This window comes from Apiospora marii (assembly GCF_038362585.1).
Source record: "Apiospora marii strain CBS 49790 chromosome Unknown utg000004l_segment0_segment0, whole genome shotgun sequence".
Taxonomy (NCBI): Eukaryota; Fungi; Ascomycota; class Sordariomycetes; order Amphisphaeriales; family Apiosporaceae; genus Apiospora; species Apiospora marii.
The window spans coordinates 1,341,466-1,363,391 of record NW_027117375.1 but is presented as its reverse complement, the minus strand read 5'-3'; the positions used below and the strand labels follow the sequence as shown (position 1 = coordinate 1,363,391).

Here is a 21,926-nt window from a genome sequence, read left to right as displayed (position 1 = left end):
AAGCGTGAAGAGCCTCGACCGAGGGGATATCGACAGTGCCTCCTGTGGCTTCAATTGTTACTCACTTAACAAGTCACAACATTAGACAGGACGATATAGGAGTACATCGTAACACAATGATCGTGCCGTATTCAACCTACAGCCCGCTATATGACTACATGTCCCTATTGCGTGCGTTCGAAGGTGCAGCGACGCCGTGTTGTGTCCTCATGTGTCTGTCGAGGTTCGCTTTTCGCTTGGTGCCCTCCACGGCCAACTTGTTGGTACACCCCGGGAATGTGCAAAGCCAACGCGTTGGGCCGTGTACTTCTTCGGCATGGCGCTTGAGGTCCTTCTTCAGGGCAAACCCCTTATTGCATTCCGCGACTTGGCAGCGGAACGGGCGAGTGTGCCTTCTGAGATGTATTCTACGGCGGGTTTCATGTTCAGGGGCATTGCAAGAAAGGATGGGGTTACTTTGGGGCGTGGACGTACGTCAAGGACTTCTTTCTCTCAAACGAGTCAGGGCATTCTGGTCAACGAAAGCGATTGCTCGATGCGTCTTGGCCAGATAAGGCTCCAGGATCATTGCTATCTTGCGGATTGCTAGTGTTTTCGTCATCGTTTGGAGCTGGCAGCGTTGTTACCACGTCATCGGCCTGATCGTCCTGTCCAGCAGGCTCGTCTGCAGTAGCTAGATGATCCCAACTCCATTCTGTAAGAGGTCCTTTACTCCCGGACTCGACCCAAGAAGGGTTGACGAACGGAAATGATCGGTGTTTCTGATTGTGAAGATGTTGATCGTTTGGTCCGGTTGGCCCTTCGGGTTCTAGACTAGAAATAAGAGGGGCCTCTCAGCAAGGTGGGAAGAGAGGGTCCGAGGCCTGCTGGCAAAACGAAGGACAGATCAGGGGCCGAAGAGTGGAAGAACGACTGCCTGGTGTGAAACAAGAAAAGAAAGAAAGTGGTCAGTTGGTGAGTGGTAGAGAGCGGGTGCGGTGACACCACCAGGGCCGACCGTAGAGAAGAAAAGGAGGAAGTCTCAAGGCAGGCAAAGAGGATGAGAATTGACATTTATCTTATGATACCAAGTGGGACTCGGCATGTCAAGACCTTGAGACGATTTTAGACTCGCGATATGGTTTCGGCAAATGGCCATTGCATAGGGTAGGCCTCAAAATCTGCAAGGCCTATACTAGCTCAAAGTCACTGCAATAGACCAATCAGAGCGCATAGTGCTCTTCGTGTAAGTCAAGGGAAAAGACCTGCTCCTGACGACAGAACAGGCTGGGTAGCCCGTACTACACGAGATATAAGGGGCCCCTGTTCCGTTTGACACGGTTTGCATCTTTCACTCTGATCTCCCATCAATCCCATTGCGTCTTTTCTCGTCTTCACTCTGAAGAACTGTTGCTCTAAGCCTCTAACAACATGTCTTCGATGTTCTGCTGTGGCTCCATCAAGCCCTACCGGCCCCAGTACCTACTGCATCAGGAGAAGTTCAACACTTTCATGGCATGGGCGTCCTACCCCCAAGCTGCTTCTACAGCTAGTGATGCTGATAGCAGGGCGGTCTTCGCCAACGGGGACCCGTCTTGCGCTATCCAGCTTGTCCGCCAGGTCAAGTACGGGCCCCTCGAGTCCAAGAGATATTTTGTTCCCGCCATGGCCTCTTCCAGCGAGTCCATCGAAGTCTCCGAGGACGAGCTCATCCAAGCCAACTTCAAGAAGCTGAACTCGTAAGATTCCCGTCATTCGTGTCACTTCTTGGTCCCTTATCTTTCCTGACTGTTCATATGTATCCACCACTAACTTGATGGTAATTCTCGTGTACAGTTACAAGAACTACAAATGCGACACTCACGACAGGTTCTTCGAAGTCAACATCTACCAGAGGGTCCCGGTCAACAAGCACCACTGGCGTGCGAACCTTGCCCGACCTGCCAGCTCCATTGATCTGTGAGGTGGAAAAGAGAGGGATGATTGCACAAGGCTGGGGGGTTTTAGGACTCAGGGGCTACACTCAAAAGTTCTTTTTCTGATACTGTCATCACAAATTTGGACCTATGCATCAGTCGACTTACGTATTAAATAAAATCATGTGACACTCGCAATATCCTGCCTTTCATTGTTGCCAAGCGAATAATGCCGTCACAGGACAATTGCCGGTGCCGCCCCCAACCCCATATCTCATATACAATGATTGTGTAACGTAAACTTGGTGTGGTTCCTGCAATTGCTATTGGGCTCACCAAACAGCCTGCAGCCTTGTTGGAGAACAGGTGGAACGTTGTTGCATAGGTTGTGTCACTCCAAGAAATTGTCTTCGCCTATCGGACGCACATTGCGACCCCCTGGTCTTGCTTGGGGGCTGCGGGGTCTTTTCTTGGGTACATCGACGACTTTGAACCTGTATATATTCGATTCCAAACGCGGGTTCGACGGTACCTTACCCAGGACGGTTTCTCTTTCTCTTCTACACGTATCACTCAATATATAAGAGGGGCCTTCTCACTGAGTTTGAATACTTAGTCAAGATTCATTCGCTTCCTCATCCTCTTTGACTTCTCTCCGGTCACTTTGAAGTCGTTCTATAGATAAATCATCCGGAGTCTTAACACTTATGATGGCTCACTATAGTTACTCCACCGTGTCGGCGGATGCGTCCTACAGTCAGTTTCCGGGGATCTTGGGCCAATATAACAAGTCTGTTGTATGGGCTTTCGTCTTCGCACCAGCGTTTCTTATGATTATATGGAATCTTGTCACCTATCAGCGTTCTCCTCTCCGAAAGTACCCTGGACCGGCTTTGGCAGGTAGGATGGTTTTTGAGCTTTCAACTCCCCAAACCCTACTGGCCAAGATATGATGGCTGCCCCATGGAAACATCCGTATGCTCGATCATGAATACATAAAGCAACGCTGACAATTATGGGGAGTTAGGCTGGACAAATGGGTGGAGGTTCCACCTGGCGATATCCTCCAACTATGCGCCCATCATCAAGAAGCTCCATGATCAGCATGGGCCAGTTGTTCGAACGGGCCCGAATATGCTAGATTTGAACATTCCCTCCTTGATCCGAACAGTCTACAACACCAACGGAAAGTGGCTAAAAGTGAGTGGCGTCCCCCCTGAAAACTGATTCCAGTGGTGCTCACAGTTAGTTCCAGTCGGACTTCTACAAAGTCAACAGCACCTTTGTAGACGGCAAGATCATGTACCATCTCTTCAGCGAGACCGACACAGTCAAGCACGCCAGCCTCAAGAAGCCGATTGTGCGGCACTATTCCAACTCGAGCGTCTTGGCTACGGAGCCGCTGATGGACGAGGTCATTGAGGACTTTTGCGAGCAGTTGGACAACCGTTTCGCCACGTCGGGCCAAGATTGTGCCCTTGATGAATGGCTCAAACACTGTAAGTTCTCCCGTGGGTTTATCAAGCTGAAGATAAAACCACACAGCTGACACTTTTCATCGCTGACCTTCTAAAGATACTTGGGACTTCATGAGTGCCGTGACATTCAGCAAAAAGTTTGGGTACATGGAAAAGGGTTGTGACTTTGACGGCACACAGGAAATAGGAGACCAATCGTTGGACTACCTGGGGATCGTCGGGCATATTCCATCGCTCGATCACTGGCTGGACAAGAATCCCCTCGTGCACTTAGGACCGCCTAATCTGGAGCATGCGACGCGCATCGCTACCGAGTCACTATTCTCTCGCCTCAAGGGAGAAGACACTGCCTTCAACCCCCAACACCCCGATTTCCTGCAGTACTTTATCGACTCGCAGACTTCGCATCCGCAGACGGTGGACAATGTGACGACAATTGGCTATCTTCTCCTCAACCTGATCGCCGGAGCGGATACCACGGGAATCACCCTGAAGGCATTGTTTTACTTCTGCATGCGTTCGCCCCAGGCGTGGACGCGACTCAATCAAGACGTCCTCGCAGCGGAACTTGACCCGACCGAGGTTCCTTCCTACTCGGTAGCCAGATCGATCCCGTACCTCGACGCCGTGATCTGCGAGGCCCTGCGCATCCACCCCGCCGCCGCCATGGCTTTGGAGAGGATCGTGCCGGAGAGCGGCCTGACCCTGCCCGACGGGAGTGTCGTGCCTGGCGGGACCACGGTCGGCATGAACCCCTACGTCCTCAACCGGAACAAGGAGATCTTCGGTCCGGACGCCGACGAGTTCATCCCCGACCGCTGGCTCCAGCAGGAGGGCGAGGCGGATGCGGAGTACCAGGAGCGCATGCGGCTGTGGAGTGCGTCGGACCTGACGTTTGGGGGTGGCTCAAGGATCTGCCTCGGCCGACACCTGAGCCAGATGGAGGTGTACAAGGTAGTCGCAACCCTGATTAAGCGGTACGAGATTGAGCTCGTAGACGCAAAGGAGGAATGGACCGCAGTGTCGCGCTGGCTATACCGGGTCAGTGGGGGGCTGACATGCCGGCTGAGAAAGCGCGACAGTGGATTTGCAAAGTTGAGTGGCACGGGATGACAGTTTTGATCCTGATTCCTTGTCTTGGATCCGTCTTCGTAGCCAAAGTCGGCCATTTACAGTATCCTGCAGGCTCGTGTGGGAGGCGGCCTGCAAAGTTAATATGAAGCTTGGTCGCCGGAGTCCCCCCAAAATCCTTGCGAACAATCGAAACTCTGAAAGACGGGAAGAGATCCCGTAGTTTGCTTTGTGCAACAACAAAGAATTCGCATTGGAATGGAAGAATGGAGAAGTTAGTTACGCTTTTGTCATGTTTGTCGTCTGCCTGACAACCAACCGCTTAAGGGGGAGGCATTCCCTTTGTCCCACTATCCATATCACTCCCTTTTATAATCCCCAGCAGAACCAAAACGTACAAAATGATCCCGAACCCAGGTTGACAAGGGGTAACCACACACATGCTGTCTGAATTCCCATCTCGCATGAAATTCCGAACAAATCACCAGCTCCTCCTGCCTCGAGTGCACCCACTCCTCTCCTCCAGCAACGATGAAGTCCGGCAACGTCCACGCGAGCTCCTCGAGCCTCAACGTCAGTTACCATCGCGCCGCCGCCGCGCCGCCCAAGTTGTCCATGTGCGACTTATGCCGGCGCGAGATTAGGGTACCCGAACTGAATCGATTCGCACACAAATTGCCGTGCCAATTCTCATGCGGCCACACGTGCTGCTGGTCCTGCACCATGCCCTACTTCAGCGGCCCCAGCCGAAGGTGCCCCGTCTGCGGCAAGGTGGCCGACGTGCGGCAAGAAGGCACTTTGCACAGACCACGAACGGAGCAGCCGGCCCTGGCCAAGTCGCCCAGTAGTGACACCATCGGCTCCAAAACGGCGTACGGCTCCGACGGGTGCCACAAAGATACCCGGTTGAGTAGTATTCAGGAGAGTCGAGGAGATGCAGAGTCCGAGTCCGAGTCCGAGTCCGAGTCCGAGTCCGAGCTTGGCGACACCGAAAACGACACCGATTATGCGTCAGATGAGGATGGTGCTCTGGGCGAGGTGACTGATGATGAACGTGATGCGGACGATGAAGATGATGGGGATGATGACGATGATGGGGCCACGCTATACGACACGAGGCAGCCACGGAGCCCCGAAGCAAAGGGACAACAGACGCCTGTCGATGTGTTTGATTACCTTGAACCTGAAGACCCTTTCATGTACCAGGAGAAACCAGAGTACAGGTCGAGGCCAGTCTCCCGTGAGCGACGTTCCAGGCCGGCCGTCTACGAAACCAAAAGGTATTCGATTGCTACGACTCCACTCTTTTCCTTGGACGGGAGATGCGAGAGCGATCTCTATTGGGGTTTGAGGCGAGACGAAGCCAGCCCAATCTCTGCCGAGATGAGGTACCGTCCAAGAGATTTCGATCCTTACGGGGAAATTCGCGAAGAGGAGGAGAAAAGGCGAAGAAGGCACACAAGGCACACAAGGCACACTCTATATCACGACGACCACAGCAAGCCGGAAAGCTCGTACTCGGCCGATGTGACTTACATCAACCACTATTGCCCCCCGTTCACTCGGTGTCCCGAGTATCCCCAGGGCGTCATGAAAACGATTGCGGCCCAGTGGCCCGTTGACCCCCGCCCTCCGCTTCGGAAATACCATACTGACAAGACCATGGAAATGGGCCGAAAGAAATCTTCGCACCATAGCCACCATCGGCACAGTATTCCTCCCCAATATCTGGATGATTACGATGATCACAAGCATGAGAAGCACAGGAAACACCACCGCAAGTCTCGAAGCCCTGGAAATGTCGCCAGCACTAGCCCGGGGAGGTCTGGTCACTCGAGCAATAAGTTTGGAATAATCAAGATGTTCGCGGGGGTTACGCCGAGTCCGAAACGGAGAAAGTGAAGCCTTTTTTTCTTTCTCGTTTTTCCTTTTGCTTTTCTTCATCTTGAAAAGAAAAAAAAAAGAAGAATAAAGAAAAGCAAACCCCAAAAACAGAAGAAAAGCCGCGAGGCCATGGGTGACAGACACCATGTGAACGAGATTATGATGATGAGCTAGGATATAAGGGGATTATTCAAATTAATAGCGACCGTTTTTCAGTTTAATCGAGGATTGTTTTCTCTCCCAATCCAGACGGTAACTGACAAACTGTCACATTCAACACTTGTTTCTATCATAGGTAGGTAAAGTAGTTAGATTTCAACAACAATCTCCCCTTCGCCCTGCGGGTCTTCGAACCCACTGCAATACATTTCGAACGTCTCGCGAGAGATGTCGAGCGCCGAATTCGCTTCCTTGGGTTGTGCGCTCCGGTGCTGGATCCTCGCCCACAGCTTCTCTTTATCCACGGCTTTGAAAAAGACGAGGACCCAGCGGCCTCCCCACTCGTCGATAATCTGCTTGAACTCGTCCCTGTCCTCCTTGGCGTAGAATGACCGATCAAGGACGACGTCTCGGCCTTCGTCGAGCAGGCTGTGGAATCTTTGTAGAATGATGGCGTCGTTTTCTTCCTGGTACTGCTGATACAGGGCGTCGTCGGCTGGGTAGTCCACCCCGTACAGGCCGTGCTTCTCGTGGATGATTTCGTCGCCGGAGAGACGGGTGAACTGGGGCAGCTCCGAGAGGACGGCCTTGGCCAGTGTGGTTTTCCCCGATCCTGTGCATGCTTAGCGGCAATAAGAGCAGATTACAGCCGCAGCATTGGGCGGCCAAAGCATACCGGCGATCCCGCAGGTCATCAAGACCACAGGCCGCTGGTCCCCCTGGGACCTCTCCAAGTGAGGGCGTATGCGCTCGAGAACCGACATATCAGTCATCCCTATCCCTGACATCGTTTTTGGGCATTCATAAGTTTAGCCTCGTCTATTTGGTTGAGTTGAGCGGAGAACATCTTGTTATGATGGTGGCTCAGGTTCAGCTCGATTTGGCTGGCTTGATATTTGCTCACGTGACGATGACTCACTTGCGTAAAAGTGCTACTCGAGGTTGCAGTTCTGACCCAATTTACGACATAAGAAAAAGTCATCGTTTCAAATTTCTTTTGTATCTCCAACCTCTATAAGATGTCACTCCCACATAGCACTAAGAGTTGGTCGGTAGTGAGAGAAAAGCGTCACCTTCCTTACTGTTTTGTTTTGTTGACCAGGTAGGAACAACGAAGTCAGGTCTATACTATGTACCGTTTAAATGAATCGAAATTGGCAAGAACGCACCCACTGTCATGAAGTTTTCCATAACTTGGCAGGAATTTCACAAAAGCCACCACTACGGAAAGTGCGAACATGGGACTACCTGACATATGTACCCACATGTATCCACGATTTCCATTTATGGAAGGGCAAATTCGGTTGAGATCTGACATGAGAAGGTACCACCATTAGCATGCCCAACAAGCACTCCAGGCGCGAGTTGCGGCGCGCAATTTGAACAATCTGCGCAATCTTGATGGGGTTGGTGGAAACGGTTGAGTAGCAAGTAGGGTAGGCCCACCAAATCGAGAACCAGATCGAAAGATCAAGCCCCGTTGTGGAACGATATTGGCACTTCATCTTCACCATCTCGCGGGGATATTATCGCAGTGGCCAGCCAACCCACCGACGAGATGCCCATCCTCTGGCTCCTCTTCCGCCGTGAAGCCGTCCCAAGCAAGAAACAACCGCCACCGCCACCACCGCCGACAAAACAGCATCCGGCCAAGCAGCGAGACCCGTCACCACCGCCGCCGCCGCCCTCGTCGATCCCGTCTTGGCGCCGTCACCCGCTCACCCGCCTCCAATGGCTGCGCCAGCGCATCCGGGCCCAGCGCTGGGACTACGACCATGACCAACGGCGGATACCCGAGCTGGTCAGCTCCATCGACGAGCCCTCGGTGGGCCTGGAGCCAAGGCCGTCCCTCTTCACGTCGCCCCTGGGCTATTTTCGCTACAATCGGAAGATCGACTGCCGCGTCATGGCGCGCCAGCGGTCGATGCGCGAGATTGTCGCCCTCAAAGGGTTCGAGGCGGAGAAACTGTACAACCTGAGGTCTTCTTCACCCGTCGCTAGCCTGTCTTCCACTCGATCCACGGCGGTGGATGACCACGAAGACCTGACGCTGTCGGAAACTGTGGAGCGGGCCGTGGTGCACATTTTCTGGGCCCTAGGCTGGCTCTCGGACTGGACGAGGTACAGACTTTTCGAACTTCTCGTGAAGTGCCTTCTGTGGAAGGGGGCGCAGTGGATCCGACGGATCTACGTCTGGTGGCTCGGCGGTACCATGGCATGGACCATCGAGTGCTACGCTATGCCCCCGGCTCCCTGTTCCGCATTGGCCCTGAGGATTGGCGGCAGAACGGAGGAGATGGACCAGGAGCTGGTTCCGGTCGTCGGAGAGCTGGAGAGGGCTCAGAAGGTGATCGAGCACGCACTTGCCCATAAGGGGACCGGCCGCGACTCTGTTAAATGCAGTGTTGGCGATTTGGCGCGTCTGTCCTGGTCGATGTTTAATGCCAGCTGGAGGATGTCGCGCATTTACATATGCATCGCCAAGCAGAAGCTGCTTTAGAGATTCTGGCACGGAAAAGGGGTGAACTAGGGAAGGAGGAGCAGGGCTTGTCTATCAATGTTACCTCTGGGGGGATACCGAAAGAATGATTCAAGTATAAGATTGGTTGGTCAATGCAACTATACTTAAGGGGATGAGAACTCACCACTATCGGTTTAGAGAATAAAGTACAACAAAACAGCTGACTGACAATGCACCAATGCTGTTTAAGCATGCCCCTAGCTACCACAGCCCAGTTCCAACAGTGAAATATAAAAGGTCAGTATTGCCCCTGCCCATCCAACTTGTCGAGCAAAGCCGTTTCATCTGCAACTGATTAAGACTTCGAAGGCAGTGGTGATACATTAAACAATTGTGAAATAACTATGAGTTGCGAAAATAACATGTTAGACAGATTTCCCTCACGTACCCCCTTTCACCTATCCAAGAAAATACGACAAGATCTTTACAAAGAAACCAAGAAGCCTTCGATTTCCTCCGTGTACATGACCCTCCCCGTGCCCGTGCCCGTGCTCGTGCTCGTGCTCAACTCAGCCCCAATGCACAACCTTGCTGGGCTTACGGAGGCTCCGTTTGCCCTTGCGTCGGATCATGGCCGGGCCCTCGGGGTGGGCCCAGTCGAAACACTCGGGGGCGTGGGGGTCCTTGGAGCACAGCGGAGCGGTCTCGTGCGTCTCCATGTTGCAGTAAACGCCCTCGTCCTCGCTGACGAAGTCCGGGCCCAGGGCGGTGTCGGAGGCGCAGAGCTCGGTGGCGTTCTGGCCGCGGTGCCGGCTGACGACGAGGCTGTCGTCGAAGCGCCGCGAGGGCCGCGGGCCTGACGACGCCGCCGCCAAGAACTTGGCGTCGGCGAGGGGCAGCATCTGCTGCTCGCCCTCGTTACGCCAGGCCGTCAGGCCCTTGCCACACTCCGCCCTGGCTTCCTGCTCGGTCGGCACGCTGTCCTTGGTCCCCTTGAAGGCAGGCCACTTGATGCCAAGGACGCCCGCCTTGATGTCGTTGGTGTGATCCTTGTCGATCCAGGTGCACAGAGTCGCTCTGGAGCCGGTCCCGACTATATGTCAGTTCACTGATCTTCTTTGCGTCTAGGATTGCATTGTCGAAGCTTACTTCCCATCTTCGATTAGGTAGCCGCTGTAGAACCAATCTAGGTTGCACAGCTTACCCCAGTCGCCAACCCACCCCCACTGGGAGCCTTCGGGCATGGTCGCCGCTATAGCGGCCATGCAGATAGCATCATCCCCGGCAACTGTCTCGCATGGTTAGCGTTCTTTTTCTTTTCTTTTTTCTTCTTCTTCTTCCTTGCTGTTGTCACCTGTGGCACTTACAAAACTCGGTAAAGATAGACTGCTGGCTCCCCAACTGCGAGGCCCCCACGTCGCCGAATCCATGACCGTTGAAGCCGATCATGCCCCCGGGGCCAGTGCCCATCAGGTCATGGTTGGTGTTGTAGACCTTGACGGCGTCGATGACGCCGGGAGCCGCGTTGAGCTCTGGTCCTTCGCCCGGGGTGTCCGGGTTGGTGGAGCCGTCCACGCCGACATGGATGCGGTAGATGGACTCGTCTGCTGCTCCCGGGGCGAGGATGTCGCCAACGAAAGTCCAGATGCCCATCACCCCGGAAATTATACCGATGACGTCAGCCGCCATGTTGTCAGATGGTGAAGGTACTAGGGATTGAGGACGATTTGAATCGAAAAAATAGAATCAAACGAGGTGAATAATGGTGCTGGGTACTTGATGTTGTGTTTGGGGATCCTCTGGCAGCCCTCACATCGTACCTGCTCGTGCTTTTATACTCACGACGTTCGTTCGGTAAGACCCTACCTACGCTCTCAGTCTCCCTCTCCCTCCATGCCCATGGGCGCCATACACCGTGATTCTGATGAAGTGGACTGATCCTTCGCGTCTTGGTCCATATCGTGACTGCCTTACGAGCAAGACTTCGGAGAGACTCGAGCCTTTGCAATGTTACTCTACACGCTTTCTCAAGGCCATTCGTCTTCCCTTCTCAAGTACCACCTTCTCGTTGGTTCTAGTTCTCGGCATGCCTTTCTGAAAAGGGATGAAATCAAATCCTCCTCGGCTGCCTAAAATTGGGCGAACGATTGTGCTGAGCCCCTTTTCTTCCTGGTCTGCGGCGCCCTGGGCTATACTTCAGCCTTGTATCAACCACGATACTATCATGGTATACAAGCCGTTGGATAAATTGGGGATTCTGCATGGCCTTGAATAGTGGACTCACGTTTGTCAAGTTGCTCCGAAACGGCATGTTGCGGTGGTGTTATCTGGGATGTCAAGTCTTCCTCCTGCCTAGAAGAGACACTTGTGAAGCAATAATGCTACGTATTCACCCAGCCAAGAGACATAACAGTAAGACGCGGGAGACGCTGGGAGCTGTATGGGGAAAAGATAGACAAGATATTAGCTGCCAGGCTAGGCGGTGCATGCGAGGCAACCGAGCAAGGCCAGAGGGTCATTACAATATTGCACGATTGTTGGTTTATAGACAAAGCAACGTCTTGGCTGGTAGCCGAGTTTGAGTTGGTCAGCTCATTCAATAAAGTCACGCCAGGGTTACTCTCCCCTTTCGCGCAATCCTGCCGGCGGCGGAACTTGGAAAGCCAGAACATTTCCTCTCGTCAGAGATCGAACGTTGTGAGTTGGGGGAAAGGGGGGGGGGGGGACCGAAGCCACCGCCACCCAGGCACCCATCTTGCAACAATTTTATATACCTACATATAAAGGTGGAAGGCGATGCCACAATCAACAGGCTATCATCATCTTATCCCCAACTGCATTTGCACGTCCGCCTTTGACCGCCAGCATTAGGTTACGCCCCAATATCCGCCGTCTTGTTCTCCACTTCAAGACATCCCATCGCTACCATGCATTTCAAGCTCTTCGTTGTCTCCTCCATCATTGGCCTCGCCGCCACCGGGGTATACGGCGGCGCTGCGTTACAGCGCCGACAAGGCATCACTGGAGTACGTCGGACAACACGCACCTCTTTTTATCTTCGTACACTAGCTGACCATTCGAGCTCCCAGGTCTGCGCTGAGCGCTCCAACACCTGCTTTGGCGACGATGGCCCGCTGGGTACCTGCACCAGTGGCACGGTAAGTCACGATGGGTTTTGCCGGGGACATTGAGGCCAGATAGCTAACCAAAAGCCCCGCCCGTCCTTTGCTTGCAGTGCGAGAGCGACAATCAACCATGCTACTATTCAACTGTCTGTAGCCCGCCCGCAGGTGCCTGCAACGTACTCGTCGAGTGCAACATTTAACACGTCTGTCGGGTGCTGGAAGAAAGGGATTGTCAGGGGGCGGAAGGGGAAACCAGGTTGTAATTAGTCGGATGCCGAGGGGTTTGCAATGTAACCTCGTTCTTTACCTATCTACAAATACAAAGTCCCAGTAATACTGCTAAAAACTGCGTTTCTCCATCTTCTTCTGCTGAGAACCAACGACCCCCTTTCTTGCATCTGTATTGCATTATTTAGCAGTTTTTAGCTGCCGGTACCGGTTGTCCTGTTAGCCTGGTATCCTTAGGCCTTTTGATGCTCGCAGTGTTATTGGGTGAGAAACGAATCCCATTTCCATGGGTGCGTTCTGAAGTTAAGGAGACAACATATGGGGGTAGCATGGCCTTAGATCCAGACCCTGTTCGAGAATCACCATTGAATACGATACTTGAGGCAGTGACTGAGGCAGTACTTGGGGCTCAAGCGCTGATCGAAGAACTCGAGGAATTGTTCCGCGGAGGGACTTGGGGGCGTCCGTCGGTTGCATCGCTTATCAGTTAATGCTACACTGCCGTTCTGATTCCATGTGACATTCACAAGATAGCGAATCAAACCTCATGCCCAGGAAGCAATGAAGCCTTGAGAATGAATATCTATGTGTAAAAGGTTTAGGCCCAACTATGACCGGTACCAATAGAGTGGATATGGGAAAGGCTATGGCTATTGCTGTTGCTCTACTGCTGGACGCCACTGATATGGACGAGAGGGCATGATTGGCAAACCGCGAGGCACACCCGTGGGCAGTGCCACCCCAAAAGCCCACGGGGAAGCAAGCCACCCGTTCTGACCCGCACTCGACTGATAGCGAATGGGCTGATTCGTCCGCCTTACGCATCGGTCCATGGGATTGATCGACGCACGATGCTCCCACCGCGGCTTGCGGGCTGATGCCAAATAAGCGTGATTGTTTCCGAGTTGACAGCCAGCCAACGGGGAGCTCTGATTGGTCCCGTATGACGTCTCACCCAGGTACGACATCTTGGCGGCGCCATCGTTCGGAGAGACGTCCCCGTCACGAGCTGATCTATTGTTCCGGTAATGTAACGTCGGCTCGCTATCAATGCGCTGATATACTAATCTGGGTGCCCCCAAAACCTCGTTGCGAGCCCTGAAGCCAGAATCCAGACCTCCCATGAATTCTTTTCTGCACCCAGCCTTGAGAATGAGGACATTACTCGGCACCATCACATCCGTTCTCGCTCTTTGGGTCCCCATCACTCTTGCTTGGGACCCGAGCGAGAAGGATTGCTCCGATGAGCCCTTTTGCCTCACATCGTTTTTGTGGTGCGGTCCCGTGGGTTCAGGCTGCTACTATCCTGAGGGGGTTTATCCCCCTTTTGCACACGACACTTATACCCAATTCGCTCTCGTGATGGCAAACTTCAATCACACCATTTCCTGGCGAAAGCAGGCCCAGTACCAGGATGACCCGGTGACGGTTCGTTGGAGGCTGGGCGCCGACGTCAAGTGGGAAATCAGTAAGTCGGACCAGTCTAGAAGCCGCCTGCTCATCCCCACCGATGTCAAAGGCCTGACGAAACAACAGATACGACCGAGACGCAAGTCACCTTCAGGCCGGAACGCATCGTCAGCGACTTATACCGGGACGTGGTCGGGGAGCCTCTCGGAGGAGCCCAGACCAATAACAGCAGCTACAACGTCAGCGACGCCGTCGCACTCTGCAGCCCCTACAACACCATGACCAACGCATTTGAGATCATGCTCCCCGCTGCGGCCGGGTCGGCAGGGAACTACGCTTCCAGAGACGACGTACCGTCCATTTGGTCCGACCTGTTCATTGTGGCCTCGTCCAACCACGGCAGGTACCTCGATGCGCAGAAGACGCTCGGTCACAAGGAAGAGCACAAGAAGTGGAGGCTGGGCGTCGGCATAGGGGTAGGGTTGGGAGTGCCCCTCTTGATGGCGGCCACAGCATGGGCAACGTGGGTGGCGGCGAAGCGGAGACTGGGTGGGAAGGCTGCAGTTGCGCCTACTCCGCCTAAAGACTAGTAAACCAGAGTGATGCAATCGTTAGTTCACAAGCAATACTTCACATACAAGATATGTTTATTACATGAATCCGAATGAGCCTAAATTCGTTCTATTTTGTAGAGGCGTTTAAGCGCATCGGCTCTAAAAGAGGAAAGGGGGGAACCAGAGGGGCGTTCATCTCAATCATATTCTGGAAGTGGCTGAACAAACAGTTTCCCATTGCGCCAGTGCTTAAAGCGCCCTTTCCGCCCTGTAATGGATCAGGAACGGCTGGAAATGGTGCGGCAACGGCTGAACGTCGATGCGCGAACAGCCCTGCTCCATCTCCTTGCCCTTGAACAGGTCGCCCGCACAGCTCATGTTGTCCACCAGCACCGAGTTGGCGACGCTGTCGTGGTTCTGGCTCTCGTGGGCCAGGAACCGGACGCGCGAGTCGGGATGCGCCGCGTACGTCCTGGCGTACTCCTCCTCGGTCAGGGAGAGGGAGGGAGGGGGGGCGATGCCGTCCTGCGTCCCCTGGACTACCATTAGCGGCGCCGGAAGTTTGGTCAGGCCCTCGCGGCTGTAGACCTCTCAACCAGTCCGCGACGACCGGGTGGCGCGTCCACGAGGCGCCAACGTTGGCGTCGACGTAGAACTGCTCGAGCGTCATGTATGCGTAGGCTGAGAAGACGCCGTACAGGCAGCTCTGCGCGACGAGGTCCAGCCGCCCTCGCGTCGTCTCAGTGAGCACAACTATGCATCGTATTGAGATTCCGATGTCGGTAATAGCCAGGATTGGTTGTACATATGACCAGGACGCCGAGATGATCTACATTGGTTCTGTAGTGTCGATGTGAGTAGCCAACATTTGTATTATTACTTGATTGAGTTAGACACCTCGAATCCTCCCGAGCCGGGCTAGCTCTCTACGACTGTCCCCTGGTGTCTCTTCTTCTTCATCCCAGCCATTTTCATAATCTCGTCTCTGAACCGGGTCGGAGGCTCGGTCAGAGCTTCCTCGTACGCATCAATGATGGGCTTGTCCCAGACCAGGTCGGCCTGGGCCGCCAGCACCATCTTGGTCCGCTTGAGGAGTTTCCAGCTGAAGTAGGTCACAAAAGCGACGAAGATCATGGTGTAGTAGGAGAAGAAGGTTCCCAGGTCCCACTGCCCGGGGAGGAAGACCGTGTAGCCGTACAGGCACACGACGGCAATCATGGAGCCGCCGCCGATCCAGCCCGACCATGGCTGCCACCATCCGACGTAGGGGAGCGTGCTGCGATCGATTCCTTGGACCTTGAGCGCGCGGTAGAAGAACAGATACGTCACACACATGACAATGTAGCTGATGAGCTGGGATGCCTCGGTCAGGTTGGCCAGCCAGGTCACGACTTGCGCAGTGTCGTTGGACACCTGCAGGAAGGAGAGGAATGGGAAGACCATGACGAGCACAAAGCACCAGATCGGAATGCCGTTTTTGGTGCACTTGGTGAAAACTTTGGGCGCGTGGCCATCGAGCGCCATGCTGTACAGAGAGCGCATCGCGCAGTACGTATAAGCGTTACCGGCACTGAAGATGGCTGTCACCATCAAGGCGTTGATGATGTGCGGGAACACCCCAATACCCATGTTCTGCATGGCGATGACGTAGGGCGAACCATCAGCAGTTCCGGTGCCCGCATTCTGCAGCTTCTCATTGTTGTACGGTAGGATAATGCCAACACACTATTAAGAAGTTAGCAGGTGGCGACTCAGGTGCCCCTTCATAGGCGGGCAATTAATCCCCTATTTCGCCGGGAATGACTGCGGGAATGTGAAAAAAAAGGGGAGGGACAGTTGACGCCTAGGCGGCGGATGCAACCAGAAAGGATCGGTGGCTCAGATTACATACGAGAGCTCCTCCGATGAAGAAGGTACCGAAACGCCAATACATGGTCTTGAAGCCGTTCTTCAAGTAGGTTCTTGGTCGTTCGGCCTCGCCAGCGACCATGGCCAGGTACTCGGGCCCGACGACGGTGAATGCCGCCGAGAAGAAGGCGCCTAGGAAGCCTTGGAACCTACCCAGAGCCCCGGTCGAGATGTATTCGGCAAACGAGCCGGGATCTCTCCAGTACCGGAACCCGAAGGCGTCGTGCTGGGGGTTGCCGCCGACCATGACAATGAAGGTGAAGCAGAACAACATGATGATCAGCAAGAGCTTTCCAAAGGAAAGCCAGAACTCCACTTCGCCATAGTACTTCACGGCGATGATGTTGAAGGCACTGCGACAACTAAAGTCAGTATACCGAAACCCTCCAAAGAGGTTCAATGTAGCTCACGCGTAGAATGCAATGCAAGCGGCGCAAACTGCCGCAGGCGGGACGTCGTCCCTCCAGAAAGTGAGCACGAGATTCAATGCGGAGATCTCATAAGGAATGAGACAAGCCTCGTAGAGGAAAAAGTTCCAGCCGGCCATGAAGCCGAAAGCGTCGTCAACCCATCTATATCACCACCATGTCAGTTAATCACGCGTTGAGGGATAATAAAGTGGAACTCCCGGACGACTCATGGGTCGCAGTTGTGATGATCTGCGCCACGGCCGCGGACGGGAAGGGGAGAGGGGAAAATCACGCACTTTGAAGCCATACGGATGAAGCTGCCAGACACAGGCATGTAGATGACCATCTCGGCGAGGCAATTGTTCACCAATGCCAAGAGGCAGGAGTAGAGGGTGAAGGCGATAAACAAGCTGCCCGGGCCGCCCTGCATCAAACCACCGCCAATGGAGACGAACAGGGCCGTCCCGATGGTGCCGCCCACGGCGATCAGCTGGATCTGGCGGTTGCCAAGATGGCGCTGCAGGTGGTCCGCATTGTCGGCGACTTCAATGAGGCCCTGGTGGACGTTATCGCTCTGCGAATCGGGCTGCTTTTCGCCGGAAGTTTTCGCCCCTGGAGGGGCCGGGGTCGAAGTCGTCACGACCATGGCGGATTGGGAGAGTCAAGAAGAAAGAAGACGAAGAGAAAAAAAACCACAAAAAAACACACTCAACAACGAATCAGAGACATTGGGGATCCGGTGCTTGGTATAGATAACATTTGAGAGTGTTTTTTGATTCCGGGCAAAGAGACAGCAGGTACACTAGCTGAAAAGAAAAATACCGAGTGAATAAAGTAGCAGGGCAAGGCTGGTGAGGCACGGCATGTAACACGCAGCACGCCATCACCCTGTCACCAGCGCGCAGCTAACGGCATGACAGAAGCTAGAGATCTGGCGATACGACACCGCTCTGTTAACCTGGTTGTTTCGCGCAGCAGACATTGGTTCTCTGGATATCCATCCCTGCAGGTCCTGCACGACTGCACCTGCTCCCCGCCCCCAATGGCTTCTAGGTTGGAGTATAAGTTCGAGCGATCGAAGATTAGTGGCGGATACGGTTATCTTATCTCGAGCCATGAGCCAGATGTTTGGCCATCTAGCGGCACAACAGATGAACCTCTGAGGGAGCTGGAAACTTGCTCTATTTACCAATCGAGGCCGGCTGGCCACAGATAGTCCTTCTGGCTTATCTTTGCTTCGCTTCTATACCCAGGCACTCGATGATAACAAGATCAATCCGAGTTTTCGGACCAATCTCGGTCTATGGAGATGCGGATACAGGCCCTCAACTAAGCAGCAGCACTAGAGTCTAGCGCCGCCAAGTCTGATTCAGCGCCCACTCTATTCTCCAGGCCTTGGCAACGGGAACCATCTTTTTAGCACTTCTCGTCCGTAGCGACAACCTGCAATTTGGATTCTCGAAAAAACCCCCGCAGGTTCGTTGTCGTCTTTGAAACCTCCTAGACTCAGTAAGTACTGACCGCCTTTACATAAAGCGTTGTTTCTCCCTTCTTTGTCCTAATTCACAGTGAACTCCGGGCCCCAGCCATTACGTCGTATGCTTCTCGCTTGCCTGTCACACTAATGTCCTTGTCTGGGTCGTACTTCTCGAGTGATTCCAACGGTGTGTATTTCTCACATAGATACAGCATATCGTTGAAAGCTCTCCCCGTGGGTCCCCCAATTAGCTAGGGACTAGAGATTCTCGGATGTAAGAGGGCAATGCTTACATCATCCGAGACTTGCTTCCCTCGTGGCCCGCAGAATCGCAAATGGCGCATTTGATCGCATACAACCTATTGCGGTCGTCCCATTCTTCTGTCGGCTCCGAAGGGGGTATCAGACGCTGATACGCGCTCGCGTACTCGAGCGACGTGAAATGTGTTGCCCAACTGCATCTCCAGGTACCGAACTCGATCTCGTTATGGGCGTACATACTAGATGAGAGTCAACAAGTCACTCTGTGCCTCACAACGACCACACGTAGAAGAGTCATATAAACGCGGTTCCAACCAAGAGCGAGGAGAAGGTCTTGAGAAGTAGAAATGCTTCATACGATTCACCCGGGTCGAAGATGACGATCTTGCCAGTCTCCAAGTCGGTGGCCACATTCCCCTCCCACAGATCACCGTGGCAGAGCACCGGCTCGATGCTTCGCCCCTCGGATTGCAAGACACCAAGAAGTCTCGGGATGACGTGGTCAATGAGTTGCTTGCAGGCATCGTCATACTCGGGCCATGCTTCGTTCACCGCATTGTCCAATTCGATCAGATCCTGTAGCAGGTACGTGAACTGGGCTGCCCAGCTCTTTTCCCAGTGCTCGCTGCGGTCCAGGGTTCCACGGCCGTTCGCGAAGGGAAAGCCGAACATGCCGTTCGGGGATACGGCTTTCGAATGAAGCTCGGCAACTGCTCTTGCGAGCTCGGCCGGTTCGGGCGGGCTCTGATGGTCCATCTCGTGGTATTCCATCATGTAGAAGTGGGTGTGGTTCCCCATCTCGTCGTGGTAACCTCCTTTTCCAACGGGCTTTGGGCCAAAGTCGGGCACATGGCTTGCTATGATGCCAGCCGAATAGTGTTCTCCCCACATATGGGTTTGTGCGTATTCTCCAGTTGCACACTAATTCGAATTATCAGCTTGTTTGCGAAGGATCATTGGCAACATCGTTGCGCATAACAGCGTCCATTACCTTGAGAAAGTACCTTCTCTCTTGGCAGCCAGGGAGCTGTGTGGCAATTCTTGCAGTTTTAGCCCCCGCCGAACGACCCCAAGATTCAGCCGAGATGGCCTTGGTGCCCGTTGGCAGCACTGTGCACAAGTCTATCAATTGATGCCTGAGAGGTGCGATCATGACCCTTTTACACACCTGAAAGGACCTTGTGATGGAGTGGAAAGTCACCTTTGATCCCTTCCAAGTACCCGCTCATCGTGGCTTGAATTGAAACCGTTAGGCGCATTGCCAACGCGATTTTTGAAGTTGGAAGAAATAATGGGTTCCAGTAAACCGGGACCACAACCGACATTCCGTACATAGCTATGGACATTCCACGTACCCGGCCATGCTTGCAGTCGTGGCAAACAACCTCTGAGAGGCCGGGGGTTCAGCACTGAACATCTCAAAGCTACGGAGAAATCGTACATCAAAAAAATATGGTCTTCTGTTGCCATATCATTCACATGTATAACAGATGCATGTCGAAGACGATTGAGTTATCTCCGGGGCACCCAACTCTGTCGAGCCCAATGACATTGAAACCCCCAGAGACTCGGCGTAGGCGCCGACATGGTCATTGGGTGGGTTTTCTTGGCTTAGGATCTGTTGGCTTTCTTTCCCTGCCTGAATTTACCTTACACGATCTCGAATTGTCAATTTGGTAAGGGCGACTCGGCGGTACGCAAAACCGCCGGCCAGCTCACCAGCTGGCCATGCAAACATTGCAATCCCCACGTAACTTGAGCTCCAACTCATAGATACGCAGATCTGCTGCACGCAGGAGTGGCCAAAGCAACTCACATCTTTTCCCATGTGGTTGCGATGAGGTGGATGAGGCTCCTTTGAAAGCCCGTGGGTCCTGATAGCTTTGCCCGAATGGGTCTCGACCGTTTTTGCGACAATGCTCAGTGCTAAATCCGTCCTCGAAAGCGGCTGGATGTCTAGGTTTATATGTTCTTTTTCCAACAGCGGAGTGATCTTCTAATAGAACACTCTTGTTCACGTCAATGCAGAGTCAATGGTTGCTTTTAAGGCTCGATTAGCAGTATGTTCTGCTATGGAGACCAGTAGCGGGCCCGGATTAGTGGTGCATCTTCAACGAAACCATTGGCTGTCGTCGAAGACAGAGCCCCGGAAGGATACCCCTCCACTAACCAAACCCCCTGTTACTTGCCGCACGAGGCGCCCGCCAACTGCCCGCGATTGGTCCAGAATCGTTTGCTGGCCGCGGTTACAGGCCGACGGAAATATCCCGTCCACAAAACATCTTCAACCGCGCGCATTCCACGACACCATGTCGAAAATCCGGAAACACAAACCGACAATGGAGAAAGCGCTTGCCAACCGCTTCACGCATCCAATACCCTTCCGGCAAGGCTAGATTGCTGTTGAGGACAGCATTGAAGAGCGGCCGAAGCAATTTGGCCCAATGAGACGCCATTGGATCGGTCTTGTCGAGCTGCCCAGATGGCCTTGGCCTTCTTCAATGGGTCTCATCTCAAGCTTTCTCGCTCTGCGGCCATCACCATGCATTCTAGTGCGACCGCTTGCCGGCCTGGATGCCGTGAGGCTAAGCAAACAGGGCCTATGGTTGTGGTTCGAGAATAGACTGATTGCCAGTGACTCGCGTGCGTTGTGTTCCGTACAAGATGCCCGCCCCATCCCCTCCAAAAGCGTCGATCTCGAGTTCTCGTTCTGGCTGGCCATTCTGCATCGTGAACCGGTGGCCACTGTCTTTCCCTTTGTTGTCTCCTTTCAACACTCGACGCCATCTCTCTTGTCCCAGCTCTCCATAATTGCCTAGGCCCTTTGCACAAACTCATTGAAGATCGACTCCTCTTTGACCAGCATCTCGCCTTTCTCCTCGCTGCCCGTAATATGAATCCCTAGAGCTGCCCTCACCCCCCAGCTCCGTCATAAACCCACAATTTCCCGTCGGGCTCTTTCTCCCCATTGCCGTTTTCGTTATACCTTTCCTTTTCCTTTCCTTTCCGAATTCGAAAAAGATCTTCATCATGTACACTTCAGCTTTCTTTCTTAGCATTATCTTGTTGTCCGAGGCCTCAGCGGCGGGCCCGCTGAGGCGCCGGGAACGGTAAGTTTCCTCTCCTCCCCCCGTTGGCAACATCCCCACGCAAACGTACCAATACTAACGATTCCTAGATTGAGACGAGACGAATTAGACGGGGCCACCTCAAGGGTCTTCAAGCAGCCGTCTTCGTCAGTTGTACAACAAATGACTTCCATGTCTACATCCTTGCTGCCCTCGAGTAGCATTCCATCCTTAGCACTCACGCCGAGCAGCCTTGCTGCCTCTGCCGGTTTCGCCGTGGACAGCCCCAGTGCGACGTTATCAGCACCAGAGACGTCATCTACCCATGCTCATTCGTCGTCGTCTTCAGTCGCGGTAGTTGTCGTGTCGTCGTCGTCGCCAGGGTCGACATTGACGCAGTCCCCCATTCCGGCTTCCACCGCCGCTACTTCTTCATCTATATCGTCAGCGGGTAGCAGTTCAGTTACCGGGTCTATACCAAACACTCTTTTAGCTTCACCCCCCGCCACATCATCGGCGATCACGTCTAGTCTGGCA

The 21,926-nt window shown here is 53.7% G+C and overlaps 11 protein-coding genes across 11 annotated transcripts; 6 read left to right on the top strand and 5 right to left on the bottom strand.

Annotated features, from left to right (window-relative positions):
- Positions 1-1,410: 1,410 nt before the first annotated feature.
- Positions 1,411-4,486, top strand: PG985_006372 (uncharacterized protein; the record flags this gene model as incomplete). The annotated part of the gene is made up of 6 exons (XM_066826141.1): positions 1,411-1,718; positions 1,849-1,938; positions 2,620-2,795; positions 2,923-3,095; positions 3,151-3,394; positions 3,471-4,486. 6 exons carry the CDS (start codon positions 1,411-1,413, stop codon positions 4,484-4,486), a joined length of 2,007 nt encoding a protein of 668 aa, XP_066685748.1.
- Positions 4,487-5,167: 681 nt separating this feature from the next.
- On the top strand, positions 5,168-6,346 carry PG985_006371 (uncharacterized protein; the record flags this gene model as incomplete). The annotated part of the gene is made up of 1 exon (XM_066826140.1): positions 5,168-6,346. One exon carries the CDS (start codon positions 5,168-5,170, stop codon positions 6,344-6,346), a length of 1,179 nt encoding a protein of 392 aa, XP_066685747.1.
- Positions 6,347-6,636: 290 nt separating this feature from the next.
- PG985_006370 (ATP GTP-binding protein) lies at positions 6,637-7,251 on the bottom strand (the record flags this gene model as incomplete). The annotated part of the gene is made up of 2 exons (XM_066826139.1): positions 6,637-7,100; positions 7,164-7,251. The coding sequence occupies 2 exons, from the start codon at positions 7,249-7,251 to the stop codon at positions 6,637-6,639; spliced, it is 552 nt and encodes a 183-aa protein (XP_066685746.1).
- Positions 7,252-8,045: 794 nt separating this feature from the next.
- PG985_006369 (uncharacterized protein) lies at positions 8,046-8,987 on the top strand (the record flags this gene model as incomplete). Its single annotated transcript, XM_066826138.1, has 1 exon — positions 8,046-8,987. One exon carries the CDS (start codon positions 8,046-8,048, stop codon positions 8,985-8,987), a length of 942 nt encoding a protein of 313 aa, XP_066685745.1.
- A 530-nt stretch (positions 8,988-9,517) lies between these two features.
- PG985_006368 (uncharacterized protein) lies at positions 9,518-10,637 on the bottom strand (the record flags this gene model as incomplete). The annotated part of the gene is made up of 3 exons (XM_066826137.1): positions 9,518-10,025; positions 10,098-10,236; positions 10,316-10,637. The coding sequence occupies 3 exons, from the start codon at positions 10,635-10,637 to the stop codon at positions 9,518-9,520; spliced, it is 969 nt and encodes a 322-aa protein (XP_066685744.1).
- A 1,238-nt stretch (positions 10,638-11,875) lies between these two features.
- On the top strand, positions 11,876-12,273 carry PG985_006367 (uncharacterized protein; the record flags this gene model as incomplete). The annotated part of the gene is made up of 3 exons (XM_066826136.1): positions 11,876-11,974; positions 12,038-12,106; positions 12,184-12,273. 3 exons carry the CDS (start codon positions 11,876-11,878, stop codon positions 12,271-12,273), a joined length of 258 nt encoding a protein of 85 aa, XP_066685743.1.
- Positions 12,274-13,453: 1,180 nt separating this feature from the next.
- Positions 13,454-14,301, top strand: PG985_006366 (uncharacterized protein; the record flags this gene model as incomplete). Its single annotated transcript, XM_066826135.1, has 2 exons — positions 13,454-13,769; positions 13,838-14,301. 2 exons carry the CDS (start codon positions 13,454-13,456, stop codon positions 14,299-14,301), a joined length of 780 nt encoding a protein of 259 aa, XP_066685742.1.
- A 213-nt stretch (positions 14,302-14,514) lies between these two features.
- Positions 14,515-14,811, bottom strand: PG985_006365 (uncharacterized protein; the record flags this gene model as incomplete). The annotated part of the gene is made up of 1 exon (XM_066826134.1): positions 14,515-14,811. One exon carries the CDS (start codon positions 14,809-14,811, stop codon positions 14,515-14,517), a length of 297 nt encoding a protein of 98 aa, XP_066685741.1.
- A 372-nt stretch (positions 14,812-15,183) lies between these two features.
- Positions 15,184-17,229, bottom strand: PG985_006364 (uncharacterized protein; the record flags this gene model as incomplete). Its single annotated transcript, XM_066826133.1, has 4 exons — positions 15,184-15,990; positions 16,157-16,526; positions 16,584-16,745; positions 16,880-17,229. 4 exons carry the CDS (start codon positions 17,227-17,229, stop codon positions 15,184-15,186), a joined length of 1,689 nt encoding a protein of 562 aa, XP_066685740.1.
- Positions 17,230-18,146: 917 nt separating this feature from the next.
- PG985_006363 (uncharacterized protein) lies at positions 18,147-19,550 on the bottom strand (the record flags this gene model as incomplete). The annotated part of the gene is given in 6 exon segments (XM_066826132.1): positions 18,147-18,288; positions 18,354-18,487; positions 18,498-18,541; positions 18,687-19,242; positions 19,313-19,431; positions 19,523-19,550. 6 exon segments carry the CDS (start codon positions 19,548-19,550, stop codon positions 18,147-18,149), a joined length of 1,023 nt encoding a protein of 340 aa, XP_066685739.1.
- A 1,801-nt stretch (positions 19,551-21,351) lies between these two features.
- Positions 21,352-21,844, top strand: PG985_006362 (uncharacterized protein; the record flags this gene model as incomplete). Its single annotated transcript, XM_066826131.1, has 2 exons — positions 21,352-21,431; positions 21,625-21,844. The coding sequence occupies 2 exons, from the start codon at positions 21,352-21,354 to the stop codon at positions 21,842-21,844; spliced, it is 300 nt and encodes a 99-aa protein (XP_066685738.1).
- Positions 21,845-21,926: the final 82 nt, after the last annotated feature.